The 22,581-nt window shown below is 36.0% G+C and overlaps 1 protein-coding gene across 1 annotated transcript in view; it reads left to right on the top strand.

Annotated features, from left to right (window-relative positions):
• Necab1 (N-terminal EF-hand calcium binding protein 1) overlaps positions 1–22,581 on the top strand; it is a 148,195-nt gene that overhangs the window by 66,532 nt on the left and 59,082 nt on the right. The window contains exons 4-5 of the mRNA XM_042673110.1: positions 3,218–3,243; positions 13,209–13,306. Of these exons, the coding sequence (XP_042529044.1) occupies positions 3,218–3,243; positions 13,209–13,306 (124 nt within the window). The remainder of the gene's footprint in view (positions 1–3,217; positions 3,244–13,208; positions 13,307–22,581) is intronic.

Raw genomic sequence — 22,581 nt, 5'->3', positions numbered from 1 at the left:
TAATGATGGGCTTTGCAGAAAGGAGGCAAAGAGCTGTTGCCAGGGTTTACTCATATTCCAGGATCCAATCTCAAGTCACAATATTTTAACAGCCTGGCCTATGCATCATCTTGTATCTGACAACTGAACATTGGCCTTGATCACAAGAACCAAGCTCCACTTTTGTGCTGGTTCTGTTGTTTTTTTTCCACTCATCACCTGGTCTAAGCCTTCTTTGATAACCTGTGTGGTATCCTTATCTCTTGAGATGCAATGCCCATGTTTATTTCCCCAGATTCCTCTAGGTCAAGTATGCTCAATCATTATTGCTTTTACTTTATAAAAGTAATGTTGTGATCTCTCCATTCATTAAGGACCACTTGAGCAGAGTATCCCTCGGCAAATGTGCTGAGCTAGTTATGATGCACCAAACAAGACAGCCTTAATGAAAGTCAACAGAAGTAGAAAATGAACCAAATACCTGACTTTGCAAATACTTTTGAGCATCATTGAACTCCATGAACCATATTTGTAATTGGACATAGAAGAATTTGAATAGAAGTAGAGAGATAAGAGTAGATTGCAGGAAAAGTTGAGCTCAGGATTGGAGGTGCTCCTGCTTTAGGCAGACACTAGAGATGCCAATTATGCTAAATTGAGCCAAGAGAATTTAATCTAGGGGAATTTGAGGACATAGGCAGTAGTCAAAGGGATTTTTTGTTTTTATCGGTCGTAGGGGCCTGAACTCTGGGCCTAGGCACTGTCCCTCAGCTCTTCAACTCAAGGCTAGCACTCTACCACTTAAACCACAGCCATTTCTGGCTTTTTCTGTTTCTGTGGTGTTGAGGAATCAAACCCAGGGCCTCATGCATGCAAAGCAAGCGCTCTACCACTGAACCACCTTCCCAGCAAATATTATTCAGATATTCTCACAGACAGTGATCAATTGTTGTATTCATAGAGACCTGAGCTTGCAGCTAATTAAGGATTAGGGCCTAGCATGAACACAGAAATCACTTCTAGAGGGATGGTACAACATAGTAGTCACCTCCCCTCCTCTCTCTTTTCTTCCCCTCTCCTCCTCACTTTCCATATCCATCTTTCCTTCCCTTCTCCCATTCCCCTTTCTGTCCTTAATAAGATGGCATTGGATAGTACTGGAAATACATCTCAGTATTAAATCAGTTTTACTAGAATTCATTCATATGAACCTACTATAAAAAAAAAAAACCATGGCTTCTTTCCAACTACTAGCAACATAGCATACACAGAAAACGCTAAATAAAGGCATGCTTCAGGCCACAAACACTATAGCATTGGCAAACATAATCTTTTATTAAGGAACAAGCAGAGTTACTGTCTAGCAAATGATTCTGAACTGCTATGATTTATGCTCTATTCCAGCTAATTTAATTTTTAATAGTGGATTGGTGCTGTTAATTCCCTTAGGAATTCAAAATGGAACATTATGAAAATGTGAACCATTCTGAGGAAAATAAATGCATAAACAAAGTGACTCTTAATGTACTGTCCAAGTCTGAAGTTCTACAAAACTCTAAGATATAGGGAAAAAAAACTAAGATTTTTTTTTTAAAACATCGATTTTAACAGTTGCAGTGATATTACTAGTAAAATCGAAGCAATCCTGACATTTTACAGTTAGTTTTACCTCAGACTCTTCTATATATAGCTATTGTTTTCTTCCCCAGTCCCTGTCATCGCAAAACTCTACTAGGAAAAGCTATGAAATTGGCAATTCAAATACCGATATATAGTTTTATTTGTTCATAAATTATGCAAATAAATCACTGTGTGAATATTTTTGTATTATAAAGTTACACAAAAAGCAATTCAAAGGGTTGAAAAATATCTTCAAATACCTCTTGTTACCCAACAGCTTTTATACAGTCTCTGAGGGTTGTACACCCTGCTCAGAACTGGCCTAGGCTGTTGTAAAATCTTGCAAAGTGGATTCCTGGCCTCATTTTCACCCAGCTTTTGCCCAACCTCAACCCATCTCCATCTGTCAGTGACTTATATATGTATTTGTAACTATTTATAAACCTAGTTATGTTCCTCATCTTAGTAAAATTCTTTTGTGGTTCCATATTTGTAAAAGGTAAGGGAGAAACTTTGGGTTTTGTCTTTTTGTTTTTGTGTTGTTTTTTTTTGTTTGTTTTGTTTTATTTTGGTTTTTTGTTTGTTTTTATTTTTTGGTCTCTGGGTCTGGGCACTGTCCTTCAGCTCTTCAGCACAAGGCTAGCACTCTACCACTTGAGCCACAGCACCACTTCAGGTTTTCTGAATCGTTTATTGGAGATAAGAGTCTCACAGACTTTCCTGCCGGGCTGGCTTTGAACCAAGATCCTCAGATCTCAGCCCCTGAGTAGCTAGGATTGCAGGCGTGAGCCACCAGCGCCCAGCTACTTCTTGTTTTTTGTTTTTGTTTTTTTTACATAATATCTTTCAGGTTTTAGTACCATTTCCTCATTAATGATCTGTATTTGAGAATGAAACTGAATGAAATATTCTGTCCATTTCATTCATTATCATAGCATTTCTTCTAACTACAGTATTTTTCCTTTGTCATCTTTTCTACTTCATATGTAATCCTTGAGATTTCACTCAAATATCTCATCCTCTGTAATATATTTCTTGAGGTCTTCTTCTGATTTTCCAGTTCCTTCCATGTCAGCTATTTTACTGTAGTTTACTTCACTTATTTACCAGATGAGTCTATCTATAAATTGAGCTCCCAAAGACTACAAATCTGATCAATTCATATGTCAATGGCACTTACAACAAGGCTTAACAATGTCCTTGGAATAAATGAATAAGTAGAAACTCACATTAACAATACTTGGAAAGACTTACATATTCTATTTGGTAGTAAATGCAACTTTGCAAGAAGATTTGGATGTATCACTTATCCAAGAGTATATATTCCATGTCATAGGACAAAATCTTGATTTTAAAATTACTAAGTGTGATAAAGCGGATAAAAATCTCCAATGTTTGTAATGTATATTACAAAGCCCCAAAATGTGCATTCTTCACCATTATGCACTTTTTCCTTGACATGTTGTGGGAAAAAGTACAAATTCTAGAAATTATTTCCTCAGATAGAATATAGCCATTGCTAATAACTTATGTTTAAACAATGTAGAATTTATAAAAGAAATAAAGTCTTGTGAAAAATATTTCTAAAGTAATAATGCCTCTTTTTTCATCTTTTCAGCAATCTTGACACAGAGGAACTATGTGGTAAGTTTCTCCAAATGCACACATAATATTAAATGTATATATGTGAAAAATGAACTAGGTATATTGAGAAGATGTATGGGGTTAGGAGAGATAGAGGAGAATGATGACAGGGGTCACATTGATCAAGATGTATTGTACTCATAAACTGTGATGCTGAATTGAAACCCCTTTGTACCACTACTTTATGATAATTAAAAAATAAATAATAAGAAAGGGAAAAGGACCAGTCAAACCCACTATTTATTTTAGAAAGAAAATAAACTTTGTCTGACATGTTTCTACACACCTTGGAATTAATAGAATAAATCAAGGATCCCAGATATATACATAGCAATAGATATAGATATGTAGATACCGATATATAGTTATCTCTATCTATCTATCTGTCTGTCTGTCTGTCTATCTATCCATCTATCTATCTATCTATCTAAAGGATTAACCTTTATTCATGAATTTTATTCATGAATAAAATTTCACTGCCAAAACACTTTGCTCATGGAAGGAGAATAACTGTATTGTAATTGGTGCATTAATTTCACAAGAGCTAATTCTCCCCTAGTTTGAATATATTTTTAAACTGGTGTTTAATGCAACTTCATTATTCTCTTCACAATACACTGTACAGAGCTTTTTGTTACTGTTTCGCAAAGCTGTACCCTTGAAATGTAAAAATATCTTTGTCCCATACCTGCCTAAACCCATTCTAGAGTTTTAAATGTCACTTAGAAAAAAAGTGATTCAAACAGAGAGAGATAAATCTTTACAAATGCCTGGTTTAATGGCCTCTCCAATTACTTTTTTTCATCTTTGTGGTTGGGAGCAAAAGTCAAAGATTAGAAATGCAGAAAAGTAAATACACTGAAATGCATTCTTTGTTATGAAAATTTATGGAGCATTATAATGTTATTCAATTTGAAGCAGCCATATTTTTCTGAATATTGGAAGGTTTTAAGTTTTCTATTTTAAGATAAATGCATGTGATAATAACCTTTATTCAAGCTTGATATTATTGTCTAAGTGGCTTGCAACATTTTTCTGGTTAGAGGTAAATTTCTCTAGAATGCTTAGCAAAAATCATGAGTATTTTCTGAATACCTTATAATTTTTACATTAGAGTTTATAATAACATAAAGAGGATATTCTATAATAATTAACAGAAGTCATTTTTATTTCAACAAAGTATAAAAGAGCAGCCATGCCAAGAAAAAGTGTCAGGACACAGGATCATAAGGCAATAATCAAACAATAAAAGTATCATAACTATTAACCACGAGCAATTACTATGTACCAATTTGCAAAAATGCATTCATTTACTATACCAAAGTCTGAATTAGCCTGTTTATTTTATTTTTTAATTTATTTATTGTTATTGTAAAGGTGATATACAGAGTTATGGTTACATAAGTTAGATAAAGAGTACATTTCTTATAATGGGTCTGTGTAAGACATTATGCTAAAAATGAACTTTACAATTTCAAGGGGGAGGGAAGAGTTGGAGAAGTGGGGAGGGAAAGGACGGTAGGGGAAAAACATTACCCTACTCATGTAACTGTAACCCCTCGGCACAGTATTTTTACAATAAAAAATATACATGAAAAAGAGTACATTTCTTTTTCTTTTATTTTATTTTATTTTATTTTTTTTTTGGCTGGTCATGGGGCTTGAACTCTGGGCCTGAGCGCTGTCCCTCCTCAATTCTTCAGCTCAAGGCTAGCGCTCTACCGCTTGAGCTACAGCACACTTCCAGTTTTCTGGTGGTTTATTGGAGATAAGAGTCTCACGGACTTTCCTGCCCAGGCTGGCTTTGAACCGCGATCCTCAGATCTCAGCCTCCTGAGTACCTAGGATTACAGCTGTGAGCCACCAGTACATTTCTTTTTGAAAGAAATTTCCAATGGTCGTAAAAATCTCCATACTTCCTGTCTCCACCTGGTGTCCATCCCAGATCAGGAAAAAGTGGGTTGTTTTGTGATTATGTAGAATCAAAGCACTTGGGTAAAAGCAGATTAAGGTTTTGCTGGTTATGAAATATTAGCAGGGGAAATCCTGGCATACTTTCACACATAGCCATCCATACACGGCAATTGCCATGCTATATAGACAAAAAATCCATATGGACCATGACATCAGACCTGATGATGAATGGCAGTCCCCATAAAGGTCAAATGTGGTTCAATCTCATTCATGTGTAGCCTACCTCTTCTAGTGAAGGATTAAGGCAACATGGTAAATTCTTGAAGGATAGACATTTGCTTCAAATGTTGAGATCAGTTAGGCCAAAGTAATCATTTCCTCAAGTCATTCAGATAATTGTTCAAGGTTTCACTACATTTTGTCTGGCTCGGCACAGCTGAGGAAAAACTAATGTTATGAAAGACTTTTAAAATTTTTAAAAATGTAGGTACTCTTATTTTCTATGTTGCCTATCTGTTACCATTAAGGAATATTGTTTTAATTTCTGTCTGCCCTTAAAACTACTTCAAATTTTAAAGTATGATAACGTATCTTAATCTTCCACAGTCTTGATCCTTTCTCCTATAATAAAAGAACTTGATTAGGAATCTACCCTGTATTTATTGAAAGAGCTTTATTGATTTTTTTTCACCCATAGTTTTAGCTAGGGAAGTGGGAGATTAGGGCTTGAATTCAATCAAATCACTGTATATTTTATAAATCTGGGAATTGTATTCCCGATTATGTTGTAATCCTCGTCCTCTCTGTTCAAAAATATGCATTTAACTTACAGAGTGTGGTTTCACTTCTTATTATTTTATGAATATAAAATAAATATTTAAGTTGGATTCTAATCAGGGCCAAATGCTTCAGTGTTCGCAAGGGAATATGTAGATTTCCCCCTTGCGAGTGAGGAATGTACAGCTTGATTAGCACAGAGAAGAGATTTCCTGTGCTTTCTCCAGAAAGCTAGTTACAAATTCCAGATGTCTAAAACTTTTTATTCTGCTTTTTCTTAATTTGTCGGCTCACTCATTTATGGACCTAGAATTCAAAATCTATTATTAAAGTGTTAACTTGTGTGTATGTATGCATGTGTGTGTAAGCGTGCATGCATGCATACGTGTGTGTGTGTGTGTGTGTGTGTGTGTGTGTGTGTGTCCCAGTACTGAGGTGGAACTCAGAGCCTCATACTCTTGCTTCCTATTTTCACTTATGGCTGGCTGATACTCTACCATTTGAGCTATGCCTCCAGTAGGCATGGCTAAATAGAAATAGACTTTTATGGACTTTTCTGTCCAGGCTGCCTTCAAACCTCTATCCTCAGTTCTCAGGCTTCTGATCAGAAATTATCACTGGCATGAGTCACCGGTGCAGTGCTTGGCTTAATAATTATTAAACTATCCTTCTTATTTGAATTATGAAAGTAGTATTTAACTACTACTCAAAAATGTTTAACAACACAGAATTATGTGGCTATATAAATTAAAACTTCAATCTCTTCTTTGCCAAACCTCCTTATTCTAATCTCCATTGACAGTTGCCCAAAGTATCTCTCCAAACATTTTAACACATCTATTGACATTCACATAAATGTGTGCATAGCATTGTTTGTCAGCACTAGGATGATTCTAGATTATGAATGCAACCATATACCATTCTGCTTCATTTTTTTTTAAAACTGCAGAATACCCTACTTCAACTTTTTTCAACCATGCCCCTTTTGATATATGTTCAATTTGTTTCAAACTTTCCACTGGAACTAATAGTATAGAGTTAAATATTCATGTATATATTATCTTTGAGCATTTGTACCAGTAGTTCCTTTTGTTAAGTTCCTCAACATGTGTTTCTCAAGTAGAGGGTTTTCTAGCTGCATACATACCAGCAGGTTTTAGGAATGCCAAGGTTATTCACACTTGAAAAATAATTGTGAAATTTCCTAAATGAAGTATTTGGCTGTAGCATATTATTATCAGTCAGTGAGAAATGTAATGTTATTTAAGAGTTCAAACACAGTTTGAGCATTGAGTCTTTGGGCTTGTATTCTGATTTAAAATGAATCAAGAGCACCATTATCACTTTTCTAATCCTACCCAATTAATGACTGTTTTCCTGATCATTTATACTAAACCTTCACAAATTTTGAACATGGTAGCTAGGTGTTTTGAGGTATTTATAAATGGAAAAAGAATAATTGTGGGATAGGAAGGGGAAAAAAAGGAGGAGGCTACAATGCTTGATAAGAAATGTACTCATTATCTTGCCCATGTAATTGTAACCCCTCTGTACAGTATTTTCACAATAAAAAAGAATAATTGCAATGAAAGTAAATGTAACTAGTTTGTTTATTCTGAAAACATTTCTGTAAGACAGTTTTGTGACCAAGGTGATACACGTAACTGTGTAATTATCATCTACTTGGTTGTTTCCTAACAAATATTAAACTATTTTCAAATATAAAGTCTGTTAAGATTTTTAAAAACAAGGGTATAGGAAACTCTCAGAAACAAACCTATTAGCTTTCCCTATTAGCTATGCCCTGGGCTTTCCTGGCCAAACTGCTTGGTGGCAGTAGCTCTCCTGTGGCAACCTGGGCAGTACTGAAAATCTAATGTTAGTGACTATGTGCTGGGAAATCCCAAAACTCTATGTCCTCTTCTAGGCTGGCAGTGCTGTGTCTTCCCGGCCCATGCACTTAGGTGATAAGCAGTAAAACACAGAGTGACATAGAACAGCAGCCCCTCAAAATAACCTGTGTTCTACATTCCCAATTGCTCTCTTTATTCTAATAATGGAGGTTTTAACTCTTGCTTAATTCTTTTCTTTCCTGTCTGTTCTACTGCTTTAGAACTCTAACAAGGGGCATGAAGTGCTTTGTGAGACTAGTTCCCAGTATGACATTTGTGGCATCCATGGGTCTTAGATCAGACCTGAAAATTCAGCAACTTGGAATATTGAAGCATAGAATAAAAACAAACAAACCAAATTTTAAAAACAACTGGGCATAGGTGATTCATGCTGGTAATCCTATCATTTCCAGGAGCCTGAGAGTCAGAGGATTGTTGTTTGAAGACAGCTTGAGCAGAAAAGTCCAAGAGACTTCACCTCAAAAATCACCACCAAAAAGCAGATCCACTGGTGTGGCTAAAATAGCAGAGTGCCAACTAAGTAAGCATGAGGCCCTGAGTTTAAACCCCAGTTTTGGTTAAAAACAATCTCTGACATTGGTAATGCAACACCACAAATTAAATGTAGTAGACAAGGAAGAAGCTAACCTCTCATTAGTATTCTGCTACAGAAGATGTCACATTGAATATGCATGGAAAGAAAATTTGCTTTCCGACAAATACCTTATTCAATACATTGGTGTATAAATTGAATTCTGTACCTTTATTACACCCAGTGTTCCTTACTTTTCAAAGACTTTTCCCACACACTGCCAAGGATTGGTCCTTGTATGTTTCCATATGCACCATGCGACTATTTTTCTGAAACTTGGGCAACTCATATATCAATTTTAATAAAAAGTAGCCTTTTCTCCAGGAAGTGATTCTTGCCACCCAAATACTAGAGTTTTAAAAACATAATATTTGTTCTAAATATTTATTTCTCTCTAGACATGATGTCAGGACAAAACACATTTCTCCAGTTCCCACTGTCATTGTGTTTCAAAGGAGAGACATGAATAAAAAATTAGTCCAAGTTCAGCCACTTCCAAAGTTACCATAGATCCTTCCTCTGTGCTCGCCACATCTTGGGGTACACTGATAGACTACTGAAATTCTACATTCCTCTTCTGTTTTTACTCTATAGCTTGGCCTGACTCATCGAATGGCTCCAGACAATTGTCATTGCCCTTGTTTGTCTCTGTTGGTGGCGTCACTAACATTCCCTCAACCATCTCCTGTGTGTCCACGGTAACCAAATAGGAGTGCGGATGCAGAGCTGTGCCATGGCTTTCTGTTGTCCATTAGAGTCTCTAATTTAATTTGCACATCATAATCTCCTGGGAAACTCGTAAAATAAATGACTCCTGGGACACCACCCAAATCACATTCAACAGATGAGACCTCATCAATAATCTAAATTTCCAACAAGTACTCTGAGATATGTTCTACTGAGTCTACAGGCCCCACTTTGAATGATGAGATACTAGAGGAATTTGATAGCAGATAGTAAAAATCCAAACAAACAAAAGTACTGTAGAACAGAAGGTTAAGAGTTAGAATACCAACCAAGAAATGATTCCACCTTCCTCTCTCACCACTGATATTTACCATCTTCCTTCCTTGCTGCCTTCTAGCCTTAACTATCTTCCAGTCTTAAATACCTTCCAGTCTTAACAATGCTGACTTACATATACACCTGTAGCGATGACAAGATACTGCCAGTTTCCTTCCAATTAATCAAAACCTTAATCTTATCCAGCTACTAATTCAGCCATCTGTGCTGTCTCCCCATTGAAAGAAAGTCTCTCTGACATATAGGTAGATTTGAGCCTTCTTGGCCTAGCTTTGGGATTGCAACTTTTACCTGGGTATTGGAGTCCTCTTGAACACTAATCATGTGAATTGCAGTAATTTGCTAAAATGTTTCTCTTTGTTACCAGATGGTAGGGTCCTTAAAAATAGAAGCTCTGTTTTCACCTTCATATTCTAATACCCAGCACATAAAAGACACTAAAGTAACATTTGTTAGATCTTAGAATAAGTAAACACTCACATGACAAACATAGAGGAGAATTATGTCTTTATCTGTATGTCTGGTCCTTTTATTGAACTTCCTTCTGGCTTGTGTTGGCTACAGAAACACTTCCATTGGTGAGTTAGTTGCATAGGAGCTTGAGGGACACTCAGTTGCACCACCATAAAATAACTCTCACACACTCAGATTTCTAGATTAAGCTCCTGTGCAGGGCTTGAATTCTGTACTCTTTTTCCTTCTCAGTTATGTTGATTTTGCTACCTAGAATATTGCTTGGCAAATGAAAGGGGTTTTTGTTATCTAAATGCATGAAAGGAGGAGGGAAAAATTAAGTCCAAATATGTGTCAACTCTTAGGCCACTAGGCATTTTTTTGTTATTATTTTGTTTTGTAGTTTAGGGAATATTTATTTTTATTTATTTATTTATGTGTGCATACATGTGCACACATATGCAGGCTGGTACTGGGGTTCTCATTTGTCTTTTCTACTCATAGTTGTACCTACCACTTGAGTCATACCACCAGTCCAGCAATTTGTTAGTTAACTAGAGATAAGAGTTTTTCACATTTGTCTGCCTGAGCGGAGAGAATCAGATCTCAACTTTTTGAGTAGCTAGGATTAGAGGTGTGAGCACCTGGCACCCAGCTTAGGTATTATTTTTCATGTGCTTAGCAGCCTGTAATTGTATCTGTATGAGCCACATAGTTGGTTCCAAAGTAGAGAGACTAAATTCTTTTTAGATACCTTAATTGAATAAAGCAAATGACTTGATTGTGAAAGAATTTTTTATTCTTTTTTTGTTTGTTTGTTTTTGTTTTTGGGTCCGGTCGTGGGGCCTGAACTCTGGGCCTGGGTGCTGTCCCTCAGCTCTTCAGCTCAAGGCTAGCACTCTACCACTTGAGCCACAGCACCACTTCTGGCTTTTTTCTTTTTGCTTATGTGGTGCTGAGGAATCGAACCCAGGGCCTCAGGCATGCAAGGCAAGCGCTCTACCACTGAGCCAGCTTCCCAGCCCCAGAATTTTTTATTCTTAAAGGTAACATTACTGTATTTATTCATAAACTTTTTAGGCACAAATTCTCTTTTGTTTTCCCATTACACATTTGTGACTACTTATATATATAACTGTCATATAATTCCTTTTAAGGTCTTGCATATATGGAAATGAAAGTATCCTTATTCTTACATTTTTCTTTTTTTAGTTTAATTTTATTGTCAAGGTCTTACATTTTTCTTTACATTTTTGTTTCAATTCAATATGGTCTTGACCCTAATATGTATTCATTTTCCAACATGGGAATAGTCTACAGCCACACTAATTTTGTACTGGTTTATAAAGAGTGTTGGTCATGCTGGGCATGGTAGAACACATGTAATAGAAGCAGTTAGATGTCCGAAATTATGAGCTAGAGGTTATGAGCTACATAGTGAGACCCTGTGTCAAAATTAATTAGTCAATTAATTAAGAATATTGTCCACAGATACCTCATTTATCACAAATAATTGCATACAGTCAGGCATTCTTTTCAGATCTTTCAAAAAGTCAACCTCATAATGGTGAATTAATATGTTCTTTTTCAATGGGTATTAAAGAAGTATTTACTTTATATATCACATAACCCAACTAACCCCTTTATAAAAGAACTTTCATGAAAGATGTGCTACATTGTTTATAGGGAGTTGCATAATCCAGGATGCATTTTACTTGCTTGCAAAAATATGTTATTTTTAACTATACTCTTTTATTGCTAATCTGTGTTTTTATTTTTCTCAGAGAAGCCTGAACATTGGCTCATAGATCAGATAGTGACACTTTCCATTTGTTATTAATATCAATGTCAAAAGGGGTTTCCATCTGAAATATTAAATTGATACATTGAGGCAATTTGCATCAAAAATGCTGAAATGTGTCCCAGTGAACTCAAGTGGTTTTCTAGTGATTTTATTCCTATTTATCACTTCAATTTAATTTTATAAATGTATATGGCACACTAAAGAGAGATAATAATATACTATAGTTCATCCAGAGATAAGTTCACCCAAACAAAGAGATCTGTTGGATTTCTAGTACTTGAAAATTCTACATTTTTTTTTTCAGTATATAAGTATCAGCTTAGATCTCTCTCATTTTAGAGATAGAGTTCTATAAGTAAATATAAGGTCATGTGTTTCATTGCTGCTATATTTCACCTAACTAGTTGGAGACTATCTGTGTCAATATTTTTTTCATTATAAATAGCATGCTATGCCTTGTTTAATCTTTGCAACTGAGAAACATGAGAAGGATGACCTTTATTCTTTGAAAAGAATTGAGATTGTGGGCCTAAAACTAGCTCGTGGCAAGAGCAGATCCAGGAATGGTGCCACAGGAGGCCTCACTAGTGCATATAGCACTATTGATTGTTAATCTTGGGGAGATACTCCATTCCTTGGCAATTTCCTGGGAGAAGCCATAAAATACATTTCAAGGTTTCTCTAAAATTGCTATCCTAGTGAGATCTATAATAATATATTTTTGAAAAAGGTATTTTTATTGAAACAGACATCAGTAGATCCAGATTCATTTTTTCCATGTTTTTGTAGGACAGAAGATTTTTTTATGAATGATACCCAATCAGGTTTCTTTTCCTTTATTTTTCTTTGAATATTTTTATTGTTATTGTTAAGGTAATGTATAGAGCAGTTAGTTATAAGTCAGATAAAGAGTACATTTTCTTTTGGAACAATGTCATTACCCCTTCCCTCACTATCCTAGTTTTTTCCTCTCTTCCTCACCACGTTGTATAGTTCATTTTCAATATAGTGTCTAGTAAGTATCACTCCTGCATTTGTTCACCCTTTGACCCACCATTTCTGTGCCCCCCTAACCTACCCAAAGACAGATAAATAAATAAACAAAAGGAAAAGAAAACAAAAATAGCAACAAAGAAAAAAATCACCTTTTGTTTCCATTACCTAGAGCTCATTTCATTAAATATCATCTTATATTATCAGATGCACATAGGTAATGCACCTTTATATTCCTCTCCTAAGAATATCCTCCTTTGATCTCACTGTGTGTGAATGCCTAGATGGTGAACAAAAATATACATACTAGGACATGATAAATTATACAAGTCTTTTTCTTTCTTAAGTGAAATGAGTGTATCAGTGCCTTCATCTCATTTGAAAACCTTCTGGTTTGCATTTATAGCCAACATTTTCTTTATACATTTATGAAGTAAATTATCAGTTGGTTCTTTTGTTTTGTTTTAGTATTACTTACAATCAAATGTGAACTTTTTTCAATATTTTTACTTTGCAGAATATTTTTCTCAGCACTTGGGTGAGTACGAGAATGTACTAGCAGCACTTGAAGACCTGAACCTCTCCATCCTGAAGGCAATGGGCAAAACAAAGAAAGTAAGGAAACATACAGGTTTAATTTCTATCAAATTCCCTTTTTTGAAAGTATAGATTTCTTCTTAGCACTGATGATTTACCCGGATACTAAATGAGATGTTTTATTCACTCACAGTACATTGATTTATACTATGTTCCAACCATGGTGCCTTGTGTTGAAGGTGCAAAATACTGACAGGTATTTGAGGAGCTCTCAGTCTGGTGGGAGCCCTGGTGAGTGAATGCACATTGCAGTGGGACAGACAGAGGCACGGTTGGGGTGCTTTATTCGTGTGGGAGCATATTATAATACCTGAGATAAAAGAAGTTATGAACACTTTATGCAGGGATCCTATGTCAGGAAGGGCGTGGGATACATAAGGAAATGAAAATGAACAGAATTACGTGCAGAAAAATTATGTGAGGGAAACCTGTTGAACCAAGGAGCCACACTTTCCGTGATGTTGTTAGCAAAGCTAAGGCTGCAAACCTGAATCCTAAATGCACATGAATCAGCAGATGTTTCACACAGATGTGAAAACTTAGACAGTCTTTCCAAAGCACCATGTAGAAATTAGTTTGGGACTGGAGTGTGAATGTATGGGGAGAAAATTGAGAAGATGATAAAAGAGTCTAGTTTACTGGTCCAGGTGAGCAATGATGGTAGTAGCTAGAAAGTTTGATAGAAAATATGGACCATAGCAACTGAATTGAGCATGTATTTGATACATTACCAATAGAAGTTGAAGAATTGAATCTGAGAAAAGGACATATCTGGGATGGTTGCTACTGTTTTAGATTGTGTATCTGGGTAGTGACTCCTTCCAGACAGATAATAGAAAACAAAATCTGGGCAGGTCAACTCAGAGTCTGAGATATGTTGAGTAGAAACTGCCCAGAGAGAATCAAGTAAGCCATCAAATACAGAAATCTGGGTCTCTTGGAAAGATCTAGACTTAGTGATACAAATTTGTGAATCAGATAGTAATTAGACAAATAACTTGAAGGATATCATCTAAAGAGCAATCAATGTACAGGAAGGAGAAAGACTAACACTGTTCCATAAGAAATTTTAACTTTTGATTATGAGAGTTGGGAAAAAAAGACAAAAAGAAAGTGTGAGTGTTGGGAAGAAGGCTGTGAGGAAAGCCAAGAGGGCATATGGTCCAGAAGTTGAAGAAGGGTATATTTTAAAAAGTAGGAAGTACTGTCATGTTAACTGCTGTAGAGATTACAAGATGAGAAATAAATTTTCCATTGTCAGCAAACCAAATGACATTAGTATATGAGATGAATGGACAAAAATTTTAAGCATATGTGGACATTTTAGCTAAAGACAACATATTTAGGTACTTAAATACTTGGCTATAACATCTCTAGGAGTAGGAGTAAATGCTAGAGTAAGAATCTTTAAATGGGAAAATTTATGGCAATTCAATGTGGAAACTGCAAAACAAATGGACATGTGGTAACACAGAGAAGACTTCATACGTTGATTGACCTATTTGCCCTGAGTGGGAACACAGAAAACCACCACAACTTTAGCAATGTATTATCCAGGCAGACAGTAAGACTCCTCTTACAGAATTCCAAACAGTACAAAAGGGGAAAAAATGTAGATTTTTCAGTGATAAAACTTGACCTGCCTCTGCTGATATTGACTGACTCCTTCCTAACTCACTGATTGTTAAATATGCAGCCAAGAAAGGTCAGCCAAGAAAGGTCAATAGATTGCCTTCATGAAAAGACAGATCAAAACAAACAAGGAAAAGGAGAAGAAAAGGAGAGAGAGAGAGACAAAGAGAGAAAGAGAGAGAGAGAGTTGGCATACAGGTAGATGGAAACTTCAAAAGTATTATCCTCAACCTCTTTGGAGAATAAGAGAAGATATTGCATCCATATACAAAGAATAAGATGGCAAAAGATAGAGAGCTTTTAGAAATTAGAACAAGAGTATAAAAACCCACCCCAATCTAGGAATATAAAGCTTAGAAAGCCTCCCAAATCATACAGTAAACCTAAAGTTGGGGGAGGGGAAGTGGGATCAGAATACATTTTATCTGGACTTCTTCAGAAGAATGCAGAAACTGCATAATAACTTTATCCCTTGGGAATTTCTCTTCAGAAATGGTCATTTTATTTTATTTTTTGGGGTCCGGTCGTGGGGCCTGAACTCTGGGCCTGGGTGCTGTCCCTCAGCTCTTCAGCTCAAGGCTAGCGCTCTATCACTTAAGCCACAGCGCCACTTCTAGCTTTTTTCTTTCTGCTTATGTGGTGCTGAGGAATCGAACCCAGGGCCTCAGGCATGCAAGGCAAGCGCTCTATCACTGAGCCACCTTCCCAGCCCCAGAAATGATCATTTTAAAAGCCCTGGTTGGTGTGGCCTCCTTCTACCCATTCCTTATGTCTCTTTTGGATTTCATTGACTTAAAAAGTCTTTTCTGACTAACTCACCTTTAAAGTTCATTGGTAAAAAAGAATCCCACATTCCTTGCTTGTAATAACCAATCAGTACGTAAATTTTTTTGTCTTCACAGAGACATAAGAATAGTGCATTTTTTGGCTAACATGCTAATCAAAAAATTTCCTGATAGATCAAATAAATGTGTTAATTAATGAGTATTCATTGAGCTCCAAAGGCCAAATGGTAGGGATTGTTTTTTACTTCAAGAAAATTTGCTTTCAAATCATTTAAGAAGCTCTCAGATTTCTTTAAATAGGAAAAAGAAGCAAGTATATAATCTTCCTTATTTTCTCTCAGTAAAATCCTGTTCTTTTCCTTATATTAGTACAATGAATCTTTGTGGAAATTAAATTGAGGTCAGGCTGTTATTTTGGTCGCTTAAGTTGCAAACCCTTTTCTTGCCATTAATTCTAAAAATGCATTTTATTCCTGTCAAAACACTGTCTAATCAAAGAAAACACATCTTTGGATTTTTTTGTAAGAAAAAGAAATAAGAAAGTAAAGGAGGGTCTGGGAAGGTGGCTCAATGGTAGAGCGCTTGCCTTGCATGCATGAGGCCCTGGGTTCGATTCCTCAGCACCACATAAGCAAAAGAAAAAAGCCGGAAGTGGCGCTGTGGCTCAGTGGTAAAGCGCTAGCCTTAAGCTGAAGAGCTGAGGGACAGCGCCCAGACCCAGAGTTCAGGCCCCACGACCGGACCCAAAAAAAAAAAAAAGAAAGAAAAGAAGAAAGTAAAGGAGAAGGACTGAAAAAATAGGATTAGATATTACCTTAGTTGGATAGCTCAATGATGAGTGAATTACAGGAGCTTGGACAATGACTGAATCTACCAGTGAACTGACTCCTTCTCAACTGAAGCCTTCTAAGAGAGAAAGTTGGCATTTCTTTTTGAGCATTTCTCTATATTTTTACCCAGATGAAAAGTCCCTGTCTCAGTAGGCAGGAATGACTATTCTAGGATTTTATGAACAATGAAATACAAGCCATTTGTGGCCTATGGACTGACAGCTCATCTGTTTGCTCTGTCAGAGAATAGAAAAGATATGTCCTAACTGCTTAATGCAAACCCCAGTAGGTGGTGAGGACAGATACATTAGTGCCCTTCTCCTCCAACTTAATCCCAGTCTTTTGACAGATCCGTAAAGCCAGGCAAAGGTGGCTCACACCTGTAATCCTAGCTACTCAGGAGGCTGAGATCTGAGGATTGTGGTTCAAAGCCAGCCCGGGCAGAAAAGTCCATGAAACTCTTATCTTCAATAAACCACTAGAAAACCGGAAGCGGAGCTGTAGCTCAAGTGGTAGAGCTCTCAGCTTGAGCTGAAGAGCTGAGGGACAGCACTCAGGCTCAGAGTTCAAGCCCCACGACTGACCAAAAAAAAAAAAAAAAAAAAGGCTACATTTATTATTTTATTTTTCTGAAACAAAACACTGGGTTAAGTTCCAAATGGTCATGTGGAAGTCCTGAGGGTAGTCTAATTTTGAGATTTTTATATACACATGAAAAAAACATTAGATTTCTTGGTTTGTTTTTAATCTATCTATCAGGGGTGAGTGATGATGAACTAACTTAGATCTCAATATGTCACTATGGCCCTAGGCAAATGTGGACTTCTGATGCTCAGTCTAAAGTCTTCATATGTTTTGTCAGGTTAAGCAAAAGTGGAATGTCCTGTATTGACAAAGCTTAGCAGATTGTTATGCTGAAAGAACATCTTCTTAAAATAATTATTTAGGGTTTGATTGTCACCTTACTGAGAATAGCTGTGTTCCAAACCTAAAGCTGGGCACTCGTGGCTCTCATTTGTAATACTAACTGCTCAGGAGGCTGAGATATAAGAATCATGGTTTGATTACAGCCCAGGCAAGAAAATCTATCAGACTTTTATCTACAATATACTACCAAACAAATTATCAAACTAAAATATATGTGTATAGTTTCCTCCTAAAATTTACTTCTCAAACAGGAACATCTTTTGCAATGATTAACACCTTGTAGTATGTCTGAACTACTATGACCCTTGTTTCTTCTGTCTTTGGGAAGCCATGTTGGCTCTCTCTGGCATCTCTACATTTCTTCATCTCAACTTTTGCATCTCCTCCTTTCCTACTTCCTTATATATACCATCTAATCCTCCCTGGGTTACATATCCTTTCACTATTTAATGATTACAATCTTTTCTTTAATGAGTCTCAGTATTTAAAAAGAAGAAGATGCAATACCAATATGGCTCAGTAGGATTTATCATGAAAACTGTCCCTTCTTTCACATAAAGTATCAGCAGGTACATGTTGCTCTATGTGAAATAGTACAAGTCTCTCTTAAGCTCTTCAAAGACAAGCACGTTCATTCCTTATTATAGTTTCATGAGTATATATTGAATGTTCATTAAAAAGAAAAGGGAAAATTATTCTTGGACTTTAGAACAGCCATAATAAAACCTTTGACAGGAGCTTATTTGACATCCCACTTCTTCCTCAAAAAATGCTCTCTCTTTTATGTGAGTATGTTTAGGAAAGATGGGACTAGGAACATGGGAAGTAAGACCGAAGGGGCATGAACCTGTAAATTTAGCCCAACATCAGAGAAGCCCCAAGTCAGGCCTAAGCCTCTGCCTGCCTTGTACTCTTGGCAGAGGGGAACCCCCTCAGGCTTCTGGAAAAGCAGCCCAATGATATTATCAGGTACATGGTTGTTTCCCAAAAGGCCTTGCTCTCCTGTAGAACTGTCAGCTGACTCAGACAATAAGAAATCCTTGGCAAGGAGATCTTACCACTTTGACTGGGAAATAAATGGAGCAATCTGAGATAAATGAGCAAGCTAGTTCTTCTAGTTCATATAAGTACTACTCTTGGGGGAGAAATAAATGTGAGAAGAGACCATAAGAAGTTACTGATATGGTTCACAAGGAGATATGGGTAATTAATTCATGCAAGATTGTGACTAGCACAAAGGAGGAGGCTGCAATGCTTGATAAGAAATGTACTCATTATCTTGCCCATGTAATTGTAACCCCTCTGTACAGTATGTTCACAAAAAATAAAAATTAAAATTAAAAAAAAAGATTGTGACTAGGTTAGATATTCTAGAATAAAGACCAGAAGCTCATAGCAATATCTGGGCAGGCTCAGGACTTGGATTGGATTCTATCTGGCAGTTATGTGATTGGTTCTTTCTAGCCATTGCTGCACTACCACATTCTTGTTGGCCAACCTAACTTCCTTAAGCCAAGTTTCCAGACAAAGCCTCATTACTCTTCTGCCAGTTTAGAGATTAAATGATCATGAACAAAAAGATTAGAAATGACAAATGATGCCAACTAGCTTTTCTATGGTGTTGTCCAGTTCTGTGTGCTTTAATGTGCATTGTTTATTTATTATTATTTATCCTTTATAATATCCTAGTGAGGCATGTTAGACAAAGGGTAATATTACCATTTCCAAATTAAGCCACAGGGCAGTTGGATGATGTACTGAGATTATCAAAGTAGTGAGATTTCAAACAAGGAATCCTAAAATTTAATGCATTTTTAATATAAGGTTTTAATATAAGGTTCAGTGTGCACATTTAATTCTTTTAATTTGAACTTTTATGTGATTCTACATTGAACATACATATACAATTCTAAGTAGTATCATGATGAAAAAGCCATTTCTTATTTTACTTACCTTTGATTTGGAAAAATTGAACTCCTGAATACAGCTGTGAAAGTGCATGGAGATTTCTAGTCTCTTTTTTGAAGCTATTTTCAAGTTTATTTTCAACAAATGAGCAAGTAGTTGTCCAAAGCTCAGTGTAAATAAATTAGAGACATATCAAGAAAAGAATATTTAAGCCTGTGCTTTTACCTGGGCTATAATGTGAAACCCTCTCACAAAGGAAAGCAAGGAGGGGAGGGGTAGGGAAGGAAAACAGGAGTCTACTTAGTCTTACATTTCTAAAAAGAGAAGTCGATTCCCCGAAAAGCTAATGCATTGAAGAGCAATAGGGAAAATACTGGTGGCTTTCTGAACTTTGGAAGGAATGACAAAAATAGGAAAAGCAACTAAATAGAATCGAACTGAATTTTTTTCCCAACAGCTATTTCAGCACTACTTCTTGAACAATCCATTCTTTGTCCATTCACTTAAAATGTCATGCTGAGTATTTGCTGGATGTTTTATCATACTAGTCTGTATCCAATTTCCCTATCTTTCTATGTTTATAGAAATATTTCCTTTAGTACCATTAACATACTGTTTTAATTTTTGAATACTTACATTGGAAAAATGTCAAAGTACAAGTTTTCTCTGGACATTCTCCTTTTCCAATGAGATTTTCTTTTTGGTTTTCAAGTTTTATAAAGGTATCATGACTGTTTTTTTTTTTTCCTTCTTCCAAGGTAAAAAAATTCTTGCCCTGAACTTTCTACTGAATTTTTACTAAATCTGTAAGATAATTTTGAAAGAATTATTATCTTGGAATTATTATGTCTTTCTAAGGATTACGTGTATTTCTCCATTTATTCCAGCTTCCTATTGTGGTCCATTAAATTTTGCATGTATTTATAAGTTTGAACACGTTTCTTATTAATTCAGTCTAGATATTTTATATTTTAGTTGAGTGACATCTTCTCCATCTCCACAATTTAGTATTGGTGTGATATGGTAAATGACTAGTTTGATATCTAGGTTCTCTCATCTTTAGTAGCCATTGCACCTATAATATCCCATTATCTTCTTTCACTAGTAGTTCACACTTTACACTGAGATTCACTGGCCTGTGAAGGCCCATACCCTCATCTGTCTTCCAGAAGAACTGGCTAACCTGAAGATATAGTCTTGAACTTCCTTACTCAGAGTCATCATTTTTTTCTGATCTAATCTTTTGCCTGTTGTTTTCATATGATTCCAATTCTATTTTAGTGCCACAAGGCAATAAAAAATTGTGACTCTATACTTCAGTATGTTATAGCTTAAAGGAGTGCAATCATTTTTCACAAAACCAAATGTAATTTCTGAAAAATTTTAAGCCACAAATATTTTTCAAACCTGCAAAATATTAGCAGATCCTAGGTTTCTTGTATATTTTTATCCCAAAGAAATGACATAGAAACAATAACATTGTGCGCAGATTTATATTAAATTAATTGCTAATACAGTGATTTAAGCTTTAAATAAACAACATTCAAACATTAAAGAGAACTGTACAAACTGGATAGTCTCTCTCTCTCTCTCTCTCTCTCTCTCTCTCTCACACACACACACACACACACACACACGCACACACACACACACACACACACACACACACACACACACACCCTACAAAGATCAAATTTTAAACAAGAAAGAAGGACCAGCATATATTGACATAGTTTGAACTCTAAAGAGATAGTTTGAGGGGATGCTAGAAGCAGTCTTATCATGTCCACAAAAGCTGTGATTTTGGGTGGTTGAAGTCAGATCATACAGTTTAACATATTTCACTTTATTTACTGTTACTTTCTTTAATGACTGTGTAAATACCGAACTGTAAACTTCCAAAATAAACTTTAGTTGAGAAGACTTAAGATAACTTAATAAAGAGCTGAGAGTATGGCTCAGTAATGGACCATTGGCCTAGCATCCATGAGTTCTTGGGTTTGATTCCCAACCTGCAGAAAAATGTAACAAAGCAAAACAGAACTATCACAAATTCCCAAAACTGTGACAGTTAAAACCCCAAGTGAAATACTGATATCCCCCCAAGCCTTGAGAGTCCCTATTAATAACCACTGCTTTTCAATATTGCTTTCTATTTTTGAACAATTCTCCTAATTCTTGCTACCTTCTCCCCAAACTCCCTAATTCTAACTGGATGATCTGGGAGTTTCTCTGGAAATTAGAAATAGTGGGAACTTATTTTTATTTTGTGCCATGTACTTATACTTTAAATACCTTTTCATTTCCCTTATGGTAATCTTTTAAAAATCTGTTTCTTAGATCACAAACTGGAATGTGTGCATTCTTCAAAGAAAATGGAAAAGAGAGACGGGCTGGGAATGTGGCTTAGTGGTAGAGTGCTTGCCTAGTATTCTTGAAGCCCTGGGTTCTATTCCTCAGTACTACATAAACAAAAAAGCTGGAAGTGTCACTGTGGCTCAAATGGTAGAGTGCTAGCCTTGAGCAAAAGAAGCTCAAGGACAATGTTCAAGCCCTGAGTTCAAGCCCCAGGGCTGGAAAAAAGAAAAAGAAAAAAAGAAAGTGGAAAAGAGCTTTCTACTTAATGAAGATTATAAAGACACTATTTTATTTAAACAGAAAAGCGGCTTTATTTGCCTAAGGAATATTTCTGAACTGCAGTGGCCTCAGTGAATTTGCAGACCTATTTGTAAAGAACAAAGGATTGAAAAATGTTAAAAGCTAGCTATGGGGAAGAGAAGTAAATACAAAGTTCTAGAGGGGGAATACACAACACAGCACATCTTTCCTTCTGTCATGAGAATCAAATTTCATATGACTCATTTCTTTTGCCTGAAGTGGAAAAAGGCAGGCAGAAAGATTTAAAAACAGCTTTGTGCCGTATTTCTCAGATCTATTAGGCACCAATTATTAACATGTTAAAATTGACCTGTCTCTTTCCGGTTTGCTATTTTGCAGTTGGGGATTTATTTTTCCAAATTCATTATTATGAGAGTACATATTAGATATATAAAGTTTATTATAAAAGGGCTCCATGCAGAGCTACAGATCAAGAGAGCTCGTGACATGTAACTTAGCATAGCACTCTGTTACTGATGCCTGGGAGTTTCTCTCGACTTTAATGAACCTCAATTGGAACTTGTATTTATTGTGGGTCCTTCTCAATTTTCAC

Source organism: Dipodomys spectabilis, unplaced genomic scaffold, assembly GCF_019054845.1.
Source record: "Dipodomys spectabilis isolate Male_0828 unplaced genomic scaffold, ASM1905484v1 ptg000783l, whole genome shotgun sequence".
Lineage (NCBI taxonomy): Eukaryota > Metazoa > Chordata > Mammalia > Rodentia > Heteromyidae > Dipodomys > Dipodomys spectabilis.
The sequence above is the reverse complement of the archived record's forward strand: the minus strand, read 5'-3'. Positions and strand labels throughout refer to the sequence as shown.